The sequence below is a fragment of the Panthera onca genome, chromosome C1, assembly GCF_046562875.1.
Source record: "Panthera onca isolate mPanOnc1 chromosome C1, mPanOnc1 haplotype 2, whole genome shotgun sequence".
NCBI classification, from domain to species: domain Eukaryota; kingdom Metazoa; phylum Chordata; class Mammalia; order Carnivora; family Felidae; genus Panthera; species Panthera onca.
The window spans coordinates 21,152,928-21,174,821 of NC_138346.1; the positions used below are offsets into that span (position 1 = coordinate 21,152,928).

General features: G+C 46.4%; 1 protein-coding gene across 1 annotated transcript in view; it reads left to right on the forward strand.

Moving 5' to 3' along the window:
• The first annotated feature begins 580 nt into the window (after positions 1-580).
• Positions 581-21,894, forward strand: part of MARCHF4 (membrane associated ring-CH-type finger 4) — a 110,544-nt gene continuing 89,230 nt past the window's right edge. Inside the window, exon 1 of the mRNA XM_060623499.3 lies at positions 581-3,768. Coding sequence (XP_060479482.1) covers positions 3,250-3,768 — 519 coding nt within the window. The 5' untranslated portion in view covers positions 581-3,249. The remainder of the gene's footprint in view (positions 3,769-21,894) is intronic.

Sequence of the window (21,894 nt, forward strand, 5' to 3'; positions counted from 1 at the left end):
AAAGGCAAGAAAGCAAGCCTAAGTTTTAAATGACTGAAATCTACAGCTGTAAGTACTGAACATTTGTACAGACCACCTTAAGTTTTCTCTTTCTTTCTACTCATTAGGAACTCCTTGAGAAGGATGCAGTAGGGCGACATGAGTCAGAAACAAATGAAAGAGGAAATTAAAATCCATTTCAAATTACCTCTTGTCAGCAACTCAATGAAAAGCTTGGATCAGGGCATGTTGGAGATATTGGTTAACATGCAGCCATAATACTGTTCTGGATTCTTATGATCCACAATTGAAAGAGGTCTATGGCTTGGAGTAATGATGACTTTGGTGGTAGCGATGGTGGTCACAGTCCATTCAACAAATATGTATTGGGCACTCACTGCACGCCACCACTGACCTATGCACATATGATCAAAATGGACCAAAACAACAGCAACAGACAAACAAACCCTGCCCTTTGTAGCTTAAATTCTAGAAGCAACTGGCAGAAATGGTGCTGGTATCTCCTCCTTCTTCGAAGCATTTTCTTCTCATGAGTTCCTAGTCATGAGGGACTTAGTCTCCACCAAGTCTCAGTGTTAGTGCGAGAATCACAAAACTTTATCTTTCCCAAAGCTGGCAGACTGATATCTGCTTAAAATGTTTATATAAGCAGGGAAATGGACTCTGGTTGCGACACAGAAGGCTCTGTGTATGCGCGTTGAGAGGGCTGGTGATAGTGTCCATTGGGAAGAAATTCTACAACCGAACTCTCCACACTGATACTTTCGAGCTGGGGGAAAATGTACCTGAATTGCTCCCTTCCACTCCACTTGCCTTTCTCCCTCTTCCTCCACTTTGCTCCCTCCTCCCTTCCTTCCTAAATCCCTCCCTCGCCTCCTTCCTTCCCTTTCCCTTGGTCCCTCCCCACCCCCTTCCTTCGAACAGTTCTCTCCTTCTCTCTCTCTCCCTCTCTCTCTTTCTCCCTCCCTCCCCTCTCTCCCTAGCCTCTTTTCCTCTTGGCCCCTTTCCCTCCTCCATCCCTCCGCGGCGTCTGCGTCAGGCCCCTACTTGCGTGACGCGCGGGGTCTGGGTGGGAGCTGTCCACTTGCCTGGGGTGCTGAATGCAGCAGCAGCAGCGGCGGCGGCGGCGGCGGCAGCGGAGACAGCTGAGAGCCTTCTCCTCTCCAGGAATCTTGTTTCCATTCCTCGGACGGTCAGCTCACCGCCCCGCCACCTCCCTTCCAGCACCACCCCTTTGGGAATTGAGCCAGGGGGGCAGCAGTCGCGGCGGCGGGTGCTGAGCAACGGCGGAAGACGAGACAACACCTGGCAGCAGCCTGGAATCTGATTTGCTTCCTCTCGCCTTTTATAAGAGATATATTTATATACGGTTTTGAGGAGTCGCGAGGACCAAGCCGGAGCCAAGTGCTGGCTGTCTCCCACCTCGGCCACACGGCTTCGTTTCCCCCTCCCCACCTGCAACTGACACCGCAAACAAGCCTTACCTCGTTGCATCTGCGAGGAGGTAGCAACAGCGAGCCCAACCAGCCGGAGGCAGCGGAGAGGAGGGAGGGGCGTGGGGGGGGGGGACAGAGAGCCGGCCGAGGCCGCCCTTGGGCGGGGGGTAGTGGGGGCAGAGCTGCCGTGAAGACCCGGCAGCCGCCCTCCTCCACCCCCACCCCTCCAGAAGCACTCTTGCCTGATTGAGAACCGAACTGTTATTCTTCCACTAGTTTTATTTCATTTTTTATTGCCCCCCCTCCTCACTCCCCAGCCGCCCCCACCCCAACGCCTGCCTCGCCTCCGGTTGCATGGCAGCGCTGCCCGGGCGCGGGGGCTCAGAGCCGGCCCCCAGGGAAGGAGGAGGAGGAGGAGGAGGATCATGAAGCCGGGAGTCGCGGCCGCGCCGGACGGCGAGCAGCAGCCAGAGGACGAGCCAGAGCAGCCCCCGCCCCGGAGACACGGGGACGCCGACCAGCGTTCACTGCCGCCGCCACAGCAGCATCAGCGGCCGCGGGCAGACTCGGAGCAAGAGGAGGAGGGCGACAACGGCCCAGAAGAGGAAGAGGAAGAGGAAGAGAAGGCGAGGCCACTCACCCTCCCGGATCTGCCCTTCTCCCGGCCCTTGCCCCTCGCCCGAAGGGACCTTTGATGGAGCCAAGGGGAAGGGGCCGCGGATTTACAGACTACCGCAGGGGTGGGCTGGGGGCTGAGATCATGTAACTACTCCTTCCTCCTGTCTCTTCCCACACGCCCCTTTTCTCTACCCCTTCTCTCTGCTCCACTGCCTCCCGTCCCCTACACACACACCCTTCCTCTAGCCAGGATCTTCATGCTCAGGAAGGAAGCGGATCTGCAAGGGTTAAACGATCTTTCCTCTCCCCCCCCCCCATTTCTTTCCCCCTCCCCAGCCCATTATGTTCCCACTTCTATTCTCCTAATTGGCTTTTCCCTCTTTTGCGCAACCCTTTGGCTGCGGAGGCAAAGCACAAGCCCCTTGCCCAATTTCACCTGCAATCCCTCCTCCCCGCCCCCTCACCCCCCCATCCAACTGCTCTCTTAAAAGCAACTCTGGTGCTTCTGGGGATTAATTGCCCCAGTTTTCTGCCCAGGAGAATTAAAACTTCTCCCAACCTCCTCTCCCTCCCCACCTTACACTCCCCCCACCCCCCACAACCGATCACCTGCTACCTGAGGAAAACTATTTCTCTCTGCACATGCAGTACTCAATTTTTCACTGGGCTGGTTTGCCCTAAGCCCAGCTCAGTCCACTCTAAATTTGATTTATAATCTTCCCCACCCTTTTATACAAAAGAAAAGAGATTTCCCATTGCCTAGGAATTTGAGAAGAACCTAACAATCTTCTCCTGGGAAACTTTCCAACAACCAGACCTTGATCTCAAGGCCCAAACAGCCCTTCCTCAACATTTTTTAAAAACCCCCTTCCCCTCCCAGTGCCCCAGTCACAGGCAAAAAGGAGACACCCTGAGCAAAGCTAAGGCTGGTGGGAGGGAGGAAAGAAAACCTTTTTTGTTGTTGTCGGGCTTTCCAGGGAGAGTTCAAAATCAGTGACTCACAGTTCTAAGTCCTGGGGGCAATTGATTTGTTACTTGGAGGGGGTGTAAGAGGAGCCAGTGAGAAAGCAGATCCCCCCCCCCCCCATAACACAGCTTTGCTGTGGACCCCCCACCCCCACCCCAAACCATTCTACTATCTTCCTCTGAAAAGACTCCAGCTGCCCCTCCCGGGCTCTCTGCTTCCACTGGGCACATGCTGATGCCCCTGAGTGGACTCTTCTGGTGGTGGTGCTGCTGCTGCTGTGCCCGCTCCTGCTGTGGATTGTGCGCCCCGGCTCCCCAGATGTTGCGCCACCAGGGTCTCCTCAAGTGCCGCTGCCGCATGCTCTTCAATGACCTGAAGGTTTTCCTACTGCGGCGCCCCCCTCCAGCGCCCCTGCCCATGCACGGAGACCCCCAGCCCCCCAGCTTGGCGGCCAACAACAACACCCTTCCGGCTCTAGGTGCCGGGGGGTGGGCAGGCTGGAGGGGCCCTCGAGAAGGGGTGGGCAGGGAGACCACTCCTCTGCCACCTCCACCACCTTTGCCACCTTCTTCTGTGGAAGATGACCGGGGTGGCCCAGCCACAGAGCCACCCGCCTCGCTGCTCAGCAGTGCCTCCTCAGATGACTTCTGTAAGGGGAAGGCTGAGGATTGCTACTCACTGGGCAGCAGCCTGGACAGTGGCATGAGGACCCCGCTCTGCCGCATCTGCTTCCAGGGCCCGGAACAGGTGAGACCCCTTTTCCCTTTTCCTGCTGCCTTATGGTGTCCTCAGGTCTTGCAGATAAGTACTCACCTGCTTGCCCTCGGGAACGATGGTGCCGTCTCTAAGGGCTCCTCAGTGATGTTTCTTTTGGTTAAGTTTGTCCAAAAGGTGCCTGGTTCCCAGCAGAGCCTGTTTGGTGGCTGAGTTGTACCCCAGTTTTTGCATTTTCCTTCCAATGCTAGTGTCTCCAATTCCATCCCAAAACTCCATAACCATCCTCAGAATAGACGATTCAGAAGTCAAAAGTGATGAAATGAAGGAACGTGGTGGTACCTTCAGGCTTGTAGCCGAGATACCTTTTTATCTGATTTGTTGTTTGCTGACATTCCCCCCAGCCCATTTTCAGTCCCAGATTTAAACTTCTTCCCTCTTTGGAGGGACATGTGCAGACATCTTGTCCTCTTTCCCCTATTCTCACAGACTGAAGCACAACAAGCCTGACCCTATTCTTTCACTTTGAACTCCCCCCTCCCCTATTACATTGACACCCTCAGCAGTATGTTTTGGCCACTGAGGAGGAAATGGAGAGAGATTCTAGGTCCAAGAAGACTCTACAATTTGCTAAGACACTTCTTGGCAGACTCAAGGTTTTCCTAGTTTGAAAGCAAATAGGTAAGCAGGTTGAGAGTGAGTTGCAGGGATATGGAGAAGGAAGAAAGGGAACCTTGTCATATCTACTCCTTTTCTCAGGGCTGAAGCACATCAACTTAGAATGTCCCTTAAACTCTCCCCATCCAGGATAGGGGATGCCAACTATAATCATGAGCCAATCTTGCTAAGTCTGAAGATCCTCCCTACCCCATTCATTCAAATTTTCAGACAGACTCATGCCAGCCCTTCCAGCTCCACTTCCAATCTAGTGTTTTCTAGAGGCTGGAGATAGCAGGTGGACATTCTCCCAGAGTTATGAATTGTGGCAACACTTACCACAGAATCCCAGATGGAAAAGACTCACCTGAAAATTTGACCTAGTTAGTGATGCTGGAGAAGGAACATTCAGTCGCACCTTGGTCAGGGTTGTGTGGTCACTCAGCCACCTTTTCAGTAGTTTCCCAGAAGTGGAGGGAAGACTTCTGGGTGTTTCCTGAACAAGAGGCAGAGCATCAGGATGCCATGCCAGTGATCCTGAGTGGCCCTGGCTCTTTCTGAAGGCTTGCTCTGTGAGAGACAGGCTTAGCTGACAATTTCATTCATTTCACCTTTGCTCTGAATGGGCAACACACTTCTGGGATGGATGATGACTGGGGTCCCTACTTGGGCATTATGAAAGGAGGTGATGTGGATCTCAGTGAATAAATGTTTCTAAGGGGCTGAGGGTTGGGTTCCTTCTTCTTGTGACGAGGCTTGCCTGGAGTCCCCAATGAAGTCCTGTCCAGAGCTGAGGACTCTGTTAGGTGAGAAGGTCCAGGGTGCCTGCTCAGTGTCTTTCTTCCAGCCCTTCTCTCCACTTCCATTGGTGGGCCTCCAGCAGAGGCACAGAGTGGAGGGGCTTGGCTGGCAGCAAGAATGGGCCTTACTGTGGGATGCTCCTGTTCAGCATTCTGCCCCAATCAGGAGCCTCATCTTTTCCAAAAGGAAGAATTATTTAGCTTCCTAACTCCTTAAGCTGTTTCTTTCTTCTCCCATATGGGTTGGCTTGGGTCTACATGTCACCGAGGCTGCTGGAAGTGTGGCTTCTGGCAAAAACACCCTTGTCTCAAGAAACCGGCAGGACTTGGAGCATTTTCTGGATATTTCACCTGCTGTGTGAACTTCCTCAAATTGCTTTATGCCTCGGGGCCCCTTTTCCAACTTCTGTGATTTAGAGGCACCTTTCTCTGTCCTCCTTTTTTCCTTATAAGTCTGTTAGGAGGATTCAGAAGATAATGAGCCTGAAAACATCTTGAGAAGGATTAAAATATAATGGCAGGTATTTTGATCATGGGAAAGCAGTATTTTGTTGAAGAAAGAAGAAGAAAAGGATCATTAGGGCTATTGTGAAATACCCTCACGTGATACAGGGTCTAGGCAGAGGTTAGGAGTTTCCTTTCTTCTTCATTATTTTTATGGTGTGTCATAAATAAAGCATTGAATTAAAACACTAACACAATAAAGGAATGAGCTCCATTATTATGTGCAAGGAATAGGGGGGTCATGTTAGCACATTAAGACTGGATTCGGTCAAGCACTTCCTGCAGACGATGATGATATTTTGGGGGTTTGCATTATTTGTGCAAGGGCCAAGAGATTTTAATGAGATTGTGCTCTCATAGTAATAAGAGGAGCATGTGTTATATATGAACACATTTTCCCACTTTTACTTGTTTTTCTTCACAGGATATCAGTGAGGAAGAGCGACAAAGGGGAGATGGGGAAAACTCTTTAGAGTAGGAAGAGAAAAAGACAGAAAGTAAAGAGCTGAGATGTCAGTATTTCATTTTCTGTTCAGGAAGCAAGCTATCCAGCAACTGTCCACATGTGGCTCTAAGGGGAGGGCAGTCTGCAATCTCAGTGGCTGAATGTCTTGGTCTTTTCTTTGCCCAAACAAAGGAACCAAAGAGCTCCCTGGTCATTTGCCACTACTCCAAGGGCTAAAAGACTGCCCTAAATGAAGATTTGGTCTCTTCCTGATAAGGGTTTGTAATGTATGGGGTAAGGGGCGACTGGAGGAGCCAGCCAGTTCTACTTTTGCACATACCTATAATGGACTTTACACTCATTTGTTCACGCATTATTTTACCTAAAAAATGTTTGTTGGGAACCTACAGTGTGCCAGATGCTGTTCCAGGCACTGAGTATCCAGGCATGAACAAAATAGGTGAGGTCTCTTCTCTTCTAAAGGTGACATTCTAGTGGAGATGCAGGAATAGACCAGTAACCTAGTAGATAAATAAAGCTATTTCAGATGGTGTTGAATACTATGGTGAAAGTCAAATAGGAGAATGACTTAGACAAAAATGAAAGGGAGGGTTTGAGAAAGAAGCATCAACATTAGAAAGAGTGATCAGAGACAGCCTTCCCAAGAATGTGCCATCCGAGCTGGCCCTACATGATGAGAAGGAGCCACTGATGCATAGGCCTGGGGGAAAAGCACTCAAGGTGGAGGAAATAGCAAGTTCAAAGACCTGAGTGCGAACAAGCTTAGCATGTTTGAGAACCAGAAGAGAGGACAGGAGGAGGCAGATGGAGGGTGTGTGTGAACAAATGCTTTGAAAGCCAACTTGGCTCCATGCTCACAAGCTGACTGAGTAGCCACCCTCCTCTTCCCAGCCATTCATTTAGGTTGGACAGGGGTCAAGGATACATGGAAGTGTGGGACAAGAGCCCAGCTGGCAGCTCTTTACTCTCTGTTTCTGACTGAAACTGCACTGGTTCACTTCGATGGACCATGGTGGATCAGCTGAGATCTCTGAAGCCAGATGGCCCCAGTTCAAGGCATGAGCAAGTAGGACAGCCTCTCTCCACTTCAGGTTCTTCCTCTGTAAAACAGGGATAATAATGATAGTCCTCAATTGATGGTCATTCTGAGCATCAGATCAGTCAACACAGAGCCATGCTGTCACAGTGTTTTGTTGTTATTATGTCAGAGGCAAGACAGTGCTCCTTCTGTCTCATTTAAAAGGAAAAGTGTGCCCCGTTTCCCAGTCTAGTCCCTAGCAGGACTGCTGTGATTGTGGTCTGGTGTGATAGTAGATTGCTTCCTGTGCACTCACAATCCTCTAGGTTCAGAGTGCTGCTTCTCTATTTCCATCATCAAAAGTCTCTATTAGGTAAGTGCCTACCTATGCCTGCTGCTCTGCCAAGCAGTGTCTGGAGACACAGGGCAGATGTGGCCCTGCCCTCCGGGAGTTTCACAATCTAACCCAGACATCACAGAAGCTGATAGGGATCAAGAACACAGACAGTGGGTCACAGGGGAATTATAGTAATATTGGATACAAGAAAGAGATGTGTGCTTAAAAGTGGCTAGTGTGTGGGGTGCCTTTTCAGAGAGACAAGTGGAGGAATGTGCTACCTTTCCCCCAATTAGTCAGAGAAGGCTTCTCTGTTTCTGCTGAAGACCAAGTGAGAAGAAATAGATGTAGGATGAGTTTATACAGCTGGAAGCAGAAAAGCTGTGAGACACATGGATACCTCGACAAAGAGGTGAAACCATCTCCTAGGCGGAGTCAGCTGTGGAACACCTAAAGGTTGCTACAAGGATGAAATCCATCATGGCAGTGGTGGTGGTGGTGGGGGGGGGCACCTGCTTTGGACCTAATGGAAAAGTGGAAATGAGTCTGGAAGAGATTAACCTGCTTGGCCTGCCTCCCTTATTCTTCCTGGGGTTGGCTTCCCTAGAGCTCCACATTGAGAAGGGGCAAGAGTAGTGTGAAATATTTCAGTCAGTGTTTTAGGTCCTGGGGTAGTAAGAGAAGATGTTTGCAGTGCTCAGGGGAAACTGGAGACCCAAAGATGCATTAAGAACCTTGGGAATGGAGATCAAGGAGAGAATTTTCGGAGAGACCCATAGAGTATATTATTTTTCTTAGTGTTCTGGTTCGATTTTACATTGTGTGTGTGTGTGTGTGTGTGTGTGTGTGTGTGTATGATTATTTAATTAGTATCAGTCTCCATAGATAATAGGCCCATCCCTAACATTTACTGACTGTAGAGCAATAGTATAGGTGGGGGCTCACATACCATAAGCCAAAGTATTTAAAAGTCATAAGTCCAGCTAACAAACTGTTAAATAAAATGAATTTTATCTTCCTATCTTGGCAAATAAAATGTCAAAACAACCTGGAAGACAGCTTTGAATTTAGAATTATTGGATTCCTTAGAATTCTGTGCTAGCCAAATGGGGGTACCTGGCCCTTGGTCTACAGGCCACTTGGATTCTCTTTCCTCTGCTGGCTACATCTTGCACCAGGATCAGCTTTTGTCACACACGCGTGGAGTCTCCAGCTGGCTTACCCAAGCTCTGTCCGTCCTAACCCTAAACAGTTTTCCCTTGCCCCTCTCCTTTTGAACCTGAGGAAGAGAAACCTGAATGCTCTGGAAGCAGGCTCATGTCTGAATACACAGAGATTCCAGGGTCCCAGGTAATTGGAGCATGTTCTAGAAGACGGGTATAGCTCCTTGACCTCACAGACTTCCTATGCAAAGGTTGCAGCTGAAAAAGGGCCAGAGTGGGGCCTTCTATAGCAAGGGACCCTCTTGCCTGGGTCTAGGAGAAGCACTGCAAAGGGATTGTAAGACCCCTGGAAGCAGTGACTTGTGTGTGTTTTCTCATCATTGGGTCATCAGCTCCCAAACTACTGCCTGGCACCTGTTTCACACTCAGTAAACTTTTGTTGAATGAATGAGTTTCTAGAGCTCATCCAGTGGGCAGCTCCACAGGGAGGGGGACTGGGGAGAAGAGACTATCAAGGAGAAAAATATTTGCTGGCATCAGGTGCTGAATGTGTGCTATGCAGAAAGGGCAGAACTGTTCTGTGGAATCACAAACGGCAGTGCCTTGGCCAGTGATGAAATCTTCAGGGAAGCCAACTTGGGCTTAATATTAGAAAGAACTTTCTATCAAAGCTGTCCCAAGATAGTATAGGCTGCCTTAGAAAGGGGCTCAAGTGGGGGACTGGAACTAGTGACCCTCAAGATCCTTCCTGGGCTTGAAAGTTGGGGTTCATTACAATGAGATTGCTTGAGGGCCCAGAAACATTTTTAAAAATTTTTTAAATGTTTATTTATTGTTTAGAGAGAGAGACAAAGCGTGAGTGAGGAAGGGGCAAAGAGAGAGGGAGACACAGAATCCGAAGCAGGTCCAGGCCCTGAGTTATCAACTCAGAGCCCCAAACAGGGCTCTAACTCAAGAATCTCGTGATCATGACCTAAGCCAAAGTCGAGGTTTAACCGACTGAGCCACCCAGGCACCCCTCCCAGAAACATTTTAATCTAAGCGGAGAGAGATGAACTTGCATCCTTTTTCAATTCAAGGGGTCATCTTGTCCCCATATCTAATGCTAGTGTACACGGCATGTACAGATGTGCCTTCAGCAAAGATCACAAAGAATAGTCTCTGTCCTGTGTTCATGGAAATCCCAAGTCGTTGGCAATCATGAATTTATACCTGGCACATATCACAGTAGGAAAGCAGCATGTCATGAATGATAGGCAGCAGATGCCAACATGGAGCTAAGAATGCAGCACCATCCCAGAAAAGGGGAAGCCCAGTTAACCCCTTCCCAGAGTCATGAGAGGGCTGTTTTCATTTTTCCATCTTGGATCTTCCATGGTAGTTTTTCCATTCCTACTTCGGCTAGTCTTGGTCCTGTTTAAACTGAAAGCTCCAAGGACCCACCCAGGGTTCTCACCAGTGCACTCTCATTCTTTACTAGGAGATGATGTAAGGATGCTCAACCTCCACCATCACATCCCTGGCTGCTTTCCAAATTTAGCTATCTATTGTTTTTACATGCACATACATGCACACACATGCATGGGAATAAAGCACTGAGTGCACCTGTCTCACCTTCACAGGAAGAATTAGGGATTGGAGGAAAGGAGGCACCTGGTGTCTTGACAGGTGTGGAGTGATTCTCACCTCAATTGTCTGTAGATCCTTTAGCTGGTGTTCACTTTAGAGTCATGCTTCCTCACTTGCCAGCCTGCCTCTGCTTGTGATGGGTTGGTTAATTTATTGGGTGGGGCTTCTAGCTGAGCCCCTCCCCACCAGAAATATACTTAATAAAGCTGGTAGGGCAGAGGTAAAATAAGGATTTCTAAAGAGCCTGGGAGGAGAAAGGCCAGATACTGGAACTCTCTTTCTCTCTCTCCTCCCCACCCCCCAACCACCGCCATCCTCTTTTCCAGCTGGTATGTTGGAGAAGCCCAGCTGTGGCCTGTGAGTTGGGGGAGGGGGAGCTGGTTCGAAGGGGGAGGGGCTACTCGAAAGAGTGTGGGAATGAGCGAGCTTCTTCTTGTTTGCTGGGAAGGAAGCCAAGTTGGAAGTGAGCCCGGATGTAAAGGAGCTGGCAAGTGAATACTGTGTGGCCTGAGTTGCACACCATCCCCCTACCGAGTGTATCAATGTGAGATGCAGTCTAAGTGTGCATATTGCCTATAGTACACATTTGATACCTCCCTCTGCATATGTTAAAAGTAAAAATGGGGTGCACATGGGACTGGCTACCTCATAACAAAATAGGCAAAATTGAATTAGTTACAATTTGAGTTCCAGGTAGATGCAAACTGTCAGAGAAAAAGAGGATTCACAAATATAGGCTCTAACTCCATGATTCAAGCTCTCGAGGGGGGATACACAGGTCCCAGTTTTGGACCTAGCTCATTGCTCTCATGAGGATTTCCCCAGGTTCCTGCTCAGAGATGTTGAGGTGGACAGATCAAATTAGTTTCCTTCTTTATGGAATGGCCACTTTGGATGTGGTGGAAGTGAATCAACATCAGTTTCTGCAAAAGAAGCCTCTCATAGCCACCCATAGTGGCCTGTATGACTCTGCATGCAGTAGGAGCTCAATATTTGTTGATCCCTTGGTCTCTTTCCTGGCACATGTTCTTTCCAGATTCATAGTGTTATGTTTGGTCCCTAGTGTATGCATGGTAGAAGGTATATTTGTCTTTGTGTGTGTGTGTGTGTGTGTGTGTGTGTGTGTGTGTACATGTGCACATATGTGTATGTGACTGTATGCAAGTTAAAATGCCAGGCAAAAGGGATATGGATGCTGTCTTGAGACCCCCTCCACCCCATCCAATCTCCTTTTCAGATTCTATAATGACAAATAGTGATGATTCTTTTTCTAGTAATCATAGTGATCACTGTCTTGGCTTGAGTCCGCTTGGCCAAGAGCAGACCTTTTCTTATTCTATTGCTGAATGATGAGAGGAACACAGGCTTTGAAGTCAGAAAGACATGAATTTAAATACCAATTTCGACCCTACCCAGCTGAGTGATCTTGGGCAACTTACTTAACCTCCCTGGACTTTGCTTTCATCATTTATAAAGCAGGAATACAATACTCAACTTGAATACTCATCATAAATAGTGGCCATGCTGTATTAAAGTTTTAGGAACATAGCAGCTGTTCATTAAACGGGAGCCATCTATACCTCCATTCTGTCAATGTGGCTCAGAGACCTGGAGTGGGGCCCCAAGATCACACTGCTGCCTTTCCTACTACTCTCTCTTACTTCAGCCTTAAAAAATCAGATGCTGTAAGTAAAGCTGTACTTTGACCACACAGTAAACCCCCAGCTGTTTTTGTGCCTGACATCAGGGATCCAGTTCAGATCAGTGTTCAGATCCAGTGTGTCTGTTTAGCTGACTTTTTGCCTCTGTATTGCCTCCCTCAGTTCAACCCCTCTGCTCTCTGCTCAGGTCTCTCATCCCCAACATAGTTGTCTTTATCTATCTCCATCACCACTATGTTCCTGACAGATCTTTATTAAGCAGTACTCTCTTCTTGGCAGGAACTGTGCAGAAAGACACTTTCCTGGACTCTGAATCCCTAGAGGCCAGGAGCAGACTCTGCACGCAGAGGAGCATGTAGAGGAAGTGGCAGAAGAAATGCTTGCCCAATGTGTGACAGAATGGTGTTTGCCTTCAGGGTCATCCTTAGACTAGTGTTTCTGAAAGCCTGGGATGAGATGGTACCCCCCGACAGACACAATGTTAAATAATGTTGGTTGTCAAGTGAGAACGTTGTTCTCTTTTCAGTTTGTTTTCATGCCTTATGATTATGTCTAGGAGAAAATCTCACTGGAGTGATAATATGTCTTTAACACCTTTTTAACACTTATCAGTCTTCTTTGAAAACAAAGAGAAGTCATCAGCCTTAGAGTCCTTGGACATACAGTAATATCTAGCTAGAATTTGTTAATCTTGTTTTGTTTGCAGTTGTGTGCATCTGTTCTGTTTTTTATTAATCGACTATTTTGAAAAGCAGTTTTAGGTTTGAAGCAAAACTGGGCTGCAAGTACAGAGTTCTCATGTACTCCCTCCTTGTGAACCCCCCAACCCAACCCCATCTTGTATTAGAGTGGTGATTTGTTATAATGGATGAACTAACACTGACACATCATTATCACTCAAGGTTCATAGTTTACATCGGGCTTCATTCTTGGTGTCGTAGGTTTGAAGGATTTTGACAAATGGATAGTGGCATGTATCTACCCTATCATTATAGTTTTACTGACTTAAAAATCCCCTGTGCTTCACCCATTCACCTTTTTGCTCCCACCCTCGGATTCCTGACAATATAGCCTGGCCTCTTCCAGAATGTCATATAGTTGGAATTACACAATGTGTAGCCTTTTATGACTGGCTCCTTTCACTTAGTAATATGCATTTACAGTTCCTCCATGTCTTTTTGTACCCCGATAGTGCATTTTTTTTTAGCACTGAATAATATTCTATCGTAGAGACACAGCTTGTCTATTCCTTCTTGGGTAAATGACATCAGTTTTTTATTTATGGTAGTGACAAAGTCTTTTTTGGAAATAAATTTATTGAAGTAAAAATGTAAGACAGAGAAAAATGTTAAGTATGAAATAAATAATAGGATAGATGGTACATGCATATGTTAAAAAGTGTATGCAACTGAAGTTTATGTGATACGGTTCTGGGATGTACACTTTATAATAGTTCCGAAACATTTGCGGATACCAAGAAGTGCTTCAAGAAGGGGGAAAATGCAGAGTTGGGTCATGCACATTCCATGGCATCCTGGAATCTGCATTTTCAACAGCTGTTTTTGACAATTCTAAAGTAGGTGATTCAGGAATACTGTGTGTTAGGCAGCAGTTTGGAGGGGCAATAAAATGGGAAGGAGAGATGACCTCCAGCAGACCTGAGGTTCTAAGACATACAAGGAGCAGGGAGCTGGGCACTGGAGGGGCAGGGAGGGCACAGGGCCACGTGACCAAGAAGGAAATGACATGTGTCACTCAGGGCAGAGGCAGGAAGGGATGTATCTTGCATCTCTCTCTTTCCCTGCTTCCTTCATCTGAGAGCTATATGTTTCAGACGGTATAGACACAAGACGGAAACACTAACCCACACGGGATTGTAACACGAGGGAGATGGAAACTTTGATTGTGTTAAGATGCTGAGACTCAGAGCTTTGTCTGCTGCCCAGCTAATGTTAAATTCCCTGGCTAACACAACCATTAATTCCTACTTCTGTATTACGTTCAGAGAGTATTCCTGAGTCAAGTCAAATCAGGGGACTCCTTAGGGAAGTCCGAGGGTCTCAAAGCAAGGCAATAGAAAGTGCACAGCTTGCCGCCCCATAGCTCACTGAGTCCCCACAACGACATGTGTCAGTTCACGAATAACACATCACTTTTGCCTATAGCTCATTGGCTGGGTCTAGAAACATGGCTCTACCTAATAGCAGTAGGGATGGGGACTGTCATCCTCCTGGGTGCCTGTAAAGAGAGGAAACTCAGATGTAGTGAGCTCTAGAAGTCCCCCTCAACAGTACTAGTACCTCCCTCTTAGGGTTGTGAGAAAGATAAATGAAAGAATGAAAGGTAAATGAAAGAAAGGTAAATGAAAGAAAGTCTTCTGTCTGTTCCATGGAGCAAATAAAAGAAATACTTCATAACACTGCTGCAAGAATTTGAGTAGACAACACTTACCGCAGTGCATGAAGGGGCTCCCCATAAACACGTGAAAGAATATGAAAGGTAAACGAAAGCATGCAGAACACGGCTTGGCCCACAGTAAGCACTCAGGAAATGCTAGTAGTCTTGTTATCATCTTCTCAGTTCTACAAGGAGGAAATTGTGCCCAGAAATATCCAAGCCCCTACTAGTTCTGCTGTTCTCTTCATGCCATATCAGGTGGGGGAGCTGTACCTGGGGCTGGCATACCAATTTCCCCACCACCAATAGCCGTCTGCCTAGAAGAATGAACTTAGAACTGGAACTTAAAGACCCAATCAGGGAAAGAATTTGGAAAGTAGGAGAATGAAGACTGTTCCAGGCATAGGAACAATGGAAGCAAGGAATCAGAGATGCTTTTGCAGAAAATTGGCAGGGTGGATAAGAACATGGGGTCTACATAGCCAAGCAGAACATCTTTCAAATCTCACTGTTGCTGTGCAGTCACTGTGTGACCTTGAGCAAATCACTTGCAGGCCCAGAATCTTCATTTCCTCTGCTATAGAATGGGAATGATAATAACAGTATCTGTTTAGAGATTGCTGTGAGGCTCAAATGATATAACACATGTGAAACTCTTGGCACAGTGTGGAATGAAAACATACGATAAATTTAAAAATGTCCAATAAACATTAGCTCTTGATGTTGTTATCTGATCTCACTGACTCTCTCTTGTCTTCTTCAAACTTTCTTTGAGAATTTCTGCCTTGGCGTGTGTGTGTGTGTGTGTGTGTGTGTGTGTGTGTGTGTCTGCCTGTGGCTGCTGATCTCAGGAGATGCTTCCAAGACATCATAGGGGTAGATGAAGCTAAATATACCAAAGCACTGCTGGTAGACTAAGTAAAAATTATCTCACAGATATACATACTTTCCCCCCAAATGTGTGGAAGCCATTGTGATGAACAAAATCAAAAGCATCCTTCACGTTAGTGTAGCATCTTGTCAATAAGTATATTCTCCATCAGTAGATACTCAAACTACAATTCTGGTCACTTGAGGGCTTGTGAAACTTTAAGCATTAAAATGGATCTAAATTGAGGGATATTCTACACAACAACCAGCCAGTAATTTCCAAAAGTGTCAAGGTTATGAGGAATGAAGAACAATGAGGGAAATGTCCCAGATTAGAGGAGTCTAAGAAGATAATGATATTTAAATACAATGTGTGATTCGAATTAGATTCTGTACCAGTTAAAGGACATTAGTGGGACAGTTGGTGACACTTGAATAAAGTGTGTAAACCAGTAAGCAGTATTGTATCAACATTAAGTTCCTCGTTTTGGTCATTGTACTATGATACATGTTAACCTTTGGGGAAGCTGGTTGAAGGGTCAATGGGAACTCTTTGTGCTGTTTTGACAAGTTCTTAGATTAATCTGAAATTATTGCAAAATAAAAAGTTAAAAAATAAAAATAATTTAAATGGAGATGGTTACTCATACGTGGAAAAATTGGGAATTACTAGTACTGAAAAAAGACCATGGGTTACAAAAACCTCGTTTAGAATTTGGGCTCTAGAACTTCCTAGCTGTGGATTTCAGGCAAATCATTAAGATCCTTTGAACTTCAGTGTCTTCTGTCTGTACCATGGAGCAAATAAAAGAAATACTTCATAGCACTGCTGCAAGAATTTGAGTAGGCAACACTTACCGCAGTGCATGAAGGGGCTCCCCATAAACACGTGCTCTCTGTCTGGTCTCTGCTTCCACCTCTATCCAGGGAGGACGATAAACATGCCTTGCACATTTCCCTGGTTATAAGTACTGTGTGCTAAGTGCTTTGAGATTGACAAGGTGATGCCTGAGCTGTGAAAGTGTTGAGTAGGCAATGAAGTTTTCCCAATATGGGATCTTAAGCATATAAACAGAGTTAATAACCATCAGCAAAAACAGCGTTGGCCATTATGCAGTGTTCTTTAGCAGTTTTTAACCTAACACCCCAAAAGGAGCTCTTTGGCACATTGAGTGAGTGTGGGTTGTATATTTTGATACATCCTGTGGCGATCCCTCCAGGAGCTGAAGAATTAAGCCTCCATGTAGCAATGTGCTACTTTATAAAGGAAAGCTTTCTAGTACTGGGGTGCTGAGTTATCCAATGTGTTTAGAAAACAGCTGCCCAAACCAGGCAGCTGCAGGTGAATGAGAGCAGGTGTGCGTGGGAGTGCAAAGGTGTCCACTCCTGTTGGGTGCGTGTTTGTGGGAGTGAGCGAGAACAAGGAGGAGGGGAGGGAGTGTGGGTGTGTGTGCACGTGGAATACAACTAATTCAGAAGAAAAAGACATTTGAAGGTGTTGATCCTTTGGCTCTTCCAGCCTTGTGCACACCTTTGCTCCAGAGAGAGCCCAGAGTGTCTAGTCTTTGCAAAGTCAGTGGTGACGTTTTACATAATACACACTGCCTTGTCTCTTGCTTTGAACACCCATTAAGTGCTTCCTAGAAAAAAAAATTAGTTTGGGACTTTGGACAAGTATATAATACAACTTCAAAGGTTCTTCCTCTACCCCCCCCCAAAAAAAAACAACACAGAGAGAGGTTCTTCATGATTTAAATTAATTTTCGTCTTTCCTATGAATGTAAAGGAAGTAAAAAAGTGTTTATCTGACATGATAACTGGAATTTGTTTCCAAAAAATCCAGTGACTATAGATGATACAAGACTGATCATATGTTTGGAAGTGCTGAAATTGGGTGATGGGTTCATTCTACTATTTTCTCTACTTAAAGCTTTTTCATTACATTATATTTTGTTTATATTTATATGTATTATAATTATGTATATTTTATATATTTTCTCTACTTTTATGTGTGATTGAAACTTTCTATAATAAAAAATTGACATTATTTGCTATAAAAAGACAATTTTTTAATTTTTTATGTAAAAAATTTTAATGTTTATTTTTGAGAGAGAGAGCGAGCACAAGCAAAGGAGAGGCAGAGAGAGAGGGAGACACAGAATTCGAAATAAGCTGCAGGCTCTGAGGTGTCAGCACAGAGCTCAACGCAGGGTTTGAACCCATGAACCACGAGATCATGACCTGAGGTAAAGCCAGATGCTTAACCAGTTGAGCTACCCAGGCACCCCCAAAAGACAATTATTTTTATTTTTATTTATTTTAAAGAGAGTGGCAGAGAGAGAGGGAGAGAGAGAATTCCAAGCAGGCTCTGTGCTATTAGCACAGAGCCTGACACAGGGCTTAATCCCATGCCCTTGGGATCATGACCTGAGCCAAAATCAAGAGTCGGATGCTCAATTAACTGAACCACCCAGGTGCCCTTAAAAAGACAATTTTTAAAAGGTTTTACAAAAGAGGAGATGGAGTTACCTGAGGGTGGACAAGATAGCTTTGGGCACAATAATGCTGGGGACCCAAGTCAAAGATAGACAGAACTTGAGTGTGTCCTACTGGGCACTTCATCAGTATTTCACATTGAGGGGAATAAATTTGATGACCTCTTAAGGGATCTTCCATCCCCAAAGGTCATGATTTGAAGACGAAAATGTCCTGATGTCCATTTCCTTTCTGGTCCACCTGGTCTGGTGGCAGCAGAAGGATCAGTGTGACCATTGACTCAGCAGACAGTTACTGAACACAGCTGGGTGCCAGGTGCTGGAATGTGGAGATAAGATGGGGAGCTCAGAGTCTAGGAGATGTCACAAGATGACATGATGATTTCCTCGACCCAGGGTTGCATCCATTGTGCTTGCCGAATGACTGCATAGGACAGGTGACTAGTGATGCCTGAGAAAACTGGACAAGCACTGCCAGACATGCTAATCTTCAAGTGGCCAAATAGGGATGAGAAGGAAGAATTCTCCCAGTGGAAGTGTATGACAAAGTATAGCAATACAAGACCTACCTCATTCTCCTCATTAGAAACAGATTCCTTTCCACTTGGCCTCATCCTCTCTCCCTCTCATTGCTTTTCAAATTGCCCTGCTACGTTTTAAGACCCAGTATAGCTTTCCTCAGAGAGCTGGGCAGATTAAAGTGTGGGCAGGGTGCAGAGAGGGGAGGGGTGAGTTTACTCCTCTCTAGCAATTACTCTCAATGCTGACTTCTCTGGGCTTGGTTCTAATGACCTTTCTGTAATAAGAGCCTTGTGGTCTGGCGGTGCTTGGGAGCCACCTGCCTGGGAATAGTAATGCCACAGAAATTTGCATGGTTAATTGAACTCAGTTTTTATCTGGGAAGCTTCAGGAGAGTCTGGAAGGACTCTTGGGGTCCAGGAGCTTCCTTATCCTATAACACATGCAGAGGCACTAGCTCCTATTCCTGTGGTAAGGAGGGACAAGCAGACAATATTTTCCTAATTTTTAGAATTGAGAAACTAGGATCCAGAGAGGTGAGGTGTTGTGTTCAAGATGGAAGGCAAATCCTTAAGCTGGAGTCTCCTCTTTTCAGACTGGGAAATACCAGTAAATATCTTAGAGCCTCTTTCAGCCATAAAAGTATTTATTCATTCACTTCCTAACACGCTCCTCTATTGCATTAAAGTGTTAATTTACCAGAACATTTGGAGTATGGAAAAGATTAGGGAGGGAGCATGGGCAAGAATAGGGCATTCCAAGCAGAAGTAGGAGGTTTTCCAAAAACTTGGAGGGTGGAAAGGAGTGCCACCCCCAGGAGGAATGGAAAAGCCCAGTTCTCTTCAAGACATAAACATTCACTCTTTTTCCTTTCTTTGCGCCCTCTGGGTGGTGAGGTTGGGTCTGCCTTCCACGGACATTGACTGCAGAAACTGTGAATCTTGCTTAGCTTGACTTATCTGTACCCATCCTGGCCTAGTCCAGCCTGGCTCCCACCAGGAAGCTGCCTCACTTAGCCCACTTGAGGAGGATGACACAGGGGTCCCCCCATTGTGGGTGGCCACCATGGCAACCACCACTTCAGGTTGCTGGAGAGTGCAGCAGGTTGACAAAAGGGGTGTAGAGCCCAAGAACTACAAACATGTGGAGGTCTGTGTTTCACTGTGGTTGGTAGACAGTGTCTCTTTCAAGGTCCAGGCACATTTACCTCTTAACCTTCTAACCTACAGGCCATTTTTGGCCAGAGAGTCAAAAAAATGTCATTGATATAGCCCGGCCCCTTAGTTTTCCAGAACTTCAGTGTCTCTGGCTCTCCCATTTCTCTGTGCTTGCTCATATCTGTGGAGATCAGGGAGACACAGAGCCAGAGTACTATGTTTGCCTATCTTTTTTTCCTTTTTAAGTAATTATTTTTTTGAGAGAGAGAGAAAGAGTGCACGTGTTCACATGACTGGGGGAGAGGCAGAAGGAGAGAGAAGGAGAGAGAATCTTAAGCTGGCTCCACACCCAGTGTGGGGCCTGACTCCAGACATGATCTCATGAACCAAGAGATCATGACCTGAGCTGAAACCAAGAGTTGGACACTTAACTTACTGAGTCACCCAGGTGCCCCTCTTTTTTCCTTTTTAAATTGTCATTCCCCAGTTGTCATCAGCATTGTTGCTACCTATGTACATGCTACAAAATGTTAATAGGTTTTGTTGCTTGTAGAAGAGTATGTTGGGAGAAAGGGAGGTCCTGTCAATTTTGAGATCAAAGGAATCAATGTCCAAAGAGGTTACAAAGATGTTTCTTTGCTACTGTTCTGTACACACACTGAGTTAGGCGTAGGTAGTATAGCCACGAACAAAACAGACAAGGCCTCAACTCTCATAGAACCTGCAGTCTAGAGGTGAAGTCTGGTGGAATTATAGGCCCCTGGTCATGCTAGTGGTCCTGGTAGGCCCTGGCCATCCTGGGCAAACGCTCTAGCTTCTTTTGGCACAGTTCTGTTTATAGCTCTTGCCTTCCCTCTGCTGACAGGTCTTCATCCTCTCCTGGATAATGCAAATGTGTTGATCAACTTTCTAGTCTCTTCCCCACTGCATTTCTGCTTCAAATATGCACGTTTTTTGGTTTTTGGTTTTTGGTTTTTTTGCATTTGGCAATGTCTGGCATGAAGCAGAACTACCAGGGGTAGCAGCAATCTCTGTTTTATGCCTATTGTTGCTCTGTAAACTCTCCAAACTCTGAGCAAATAATTAAAGGTGAGGTAAGTGTGATGACGGAACTTCAGTTGTTATATTCCAGGAACATACTATGTTGTTCCAGGAACAACAAAACTACAAAATAGAGATTACCATCCTTTGCTCCCCTTATGGATGTGGAGGCAGACTCAGAAAGGTCTTGTATCTATGTTGGTTTGTAGGGCTGGAGTTTAGATTCTCCTGGCTCCTAGTCCAGTGCTCATTCCACCATTTAATTAAAAAGAATTAAATCCAGCAGTTATTTGTTAAGCAGCTATGATGTGCCAGGCACATCCTGCCAACCTTAGGAATGTAGAGAAAGAAACATGGCTCCTTCTGTTAGTGGCCTTTCAGAGGGATAAGTATGTGAGGGAATTGTCGCAATAACAATGATGGAGAGATACTCTAGTTACAACGTAGGAAGAAAAGAGGGAAGGGTCAATTCTGCCTGAGTGAATCAGGTGGGTGGCCTCACAGACAAGAGCCTCCAGCTGGTGCTAGGGGAATGGGCAAGAGTTCACCAGAGACCTGCAGGGGAAGGGGCAACCTGGCACCTGAAAAGTGAGGTGGTGTGGCATGGTGTGGTGGTCGTGGTTCACACGAGGAGCATCAGGAGACAGTAGGGCAAGGACCAGAGGCCCTTGAGCATGTCCAGGGTGTTAGCTCCACTAAAGCAACTCCTTGCAGTAAGGTGGTGAGGAAACATCCAGACCAGACCCTGACTCCAGGTCAGAATGAGTTCTGAGCAGTTCACTCTCCTGCTTCATACTGACATGGAAAAAAGCTAAATGCCTTCAGTTTGGTGACAACAATTGTTGGGATTTGGACCTAATCTTTCCTTCCAGCCTCCAGCCTCCAGCCTCAGCACCCCTACATCCCATCAGCCTCTCTAGCCCATCCTTACTGCCTTCCATTTTCCATTCCCTGAACACATCCCTTGGCTCTCTGCCTTTTGATTCCCATTCAAAGGCTTTGTTTCACTAGGGACATCTTTCCCTTTTTCCTTCACCAGCCCAAACCCTAACCACCTCCAAGCCCTACCTCACTTGTCACCTTCTCCAGGAGATCTCCCTCCTGTATTTTATCTCACCCTGGCTGTGCTCCCATAGCACTTACCACAGGCTGCCTGCCCTGTTAGCACCAGTCACCTCCATTTCCTTTCCCAGTGGAAGGTGAGCTCAAGAGAGCTTGTTCCACATGCATAGTTCACCTTTGTATCACTCGCTGTGCCTAGCAGTCATAGGGGCTCAAAAAGGCAATTTAATGTACAGAATCTAAGCCAAGTAGGTATTTGAATACTTTTGTGGATCCACTCAAGAAAAGTATTTTTTTTTTCCTAACCAACATTTTCCCCTTTCTGCTAATATGGGTGCTGTGGACTGAATTATTGCTCTCTCAAATTCACATGTTGAAGTCCC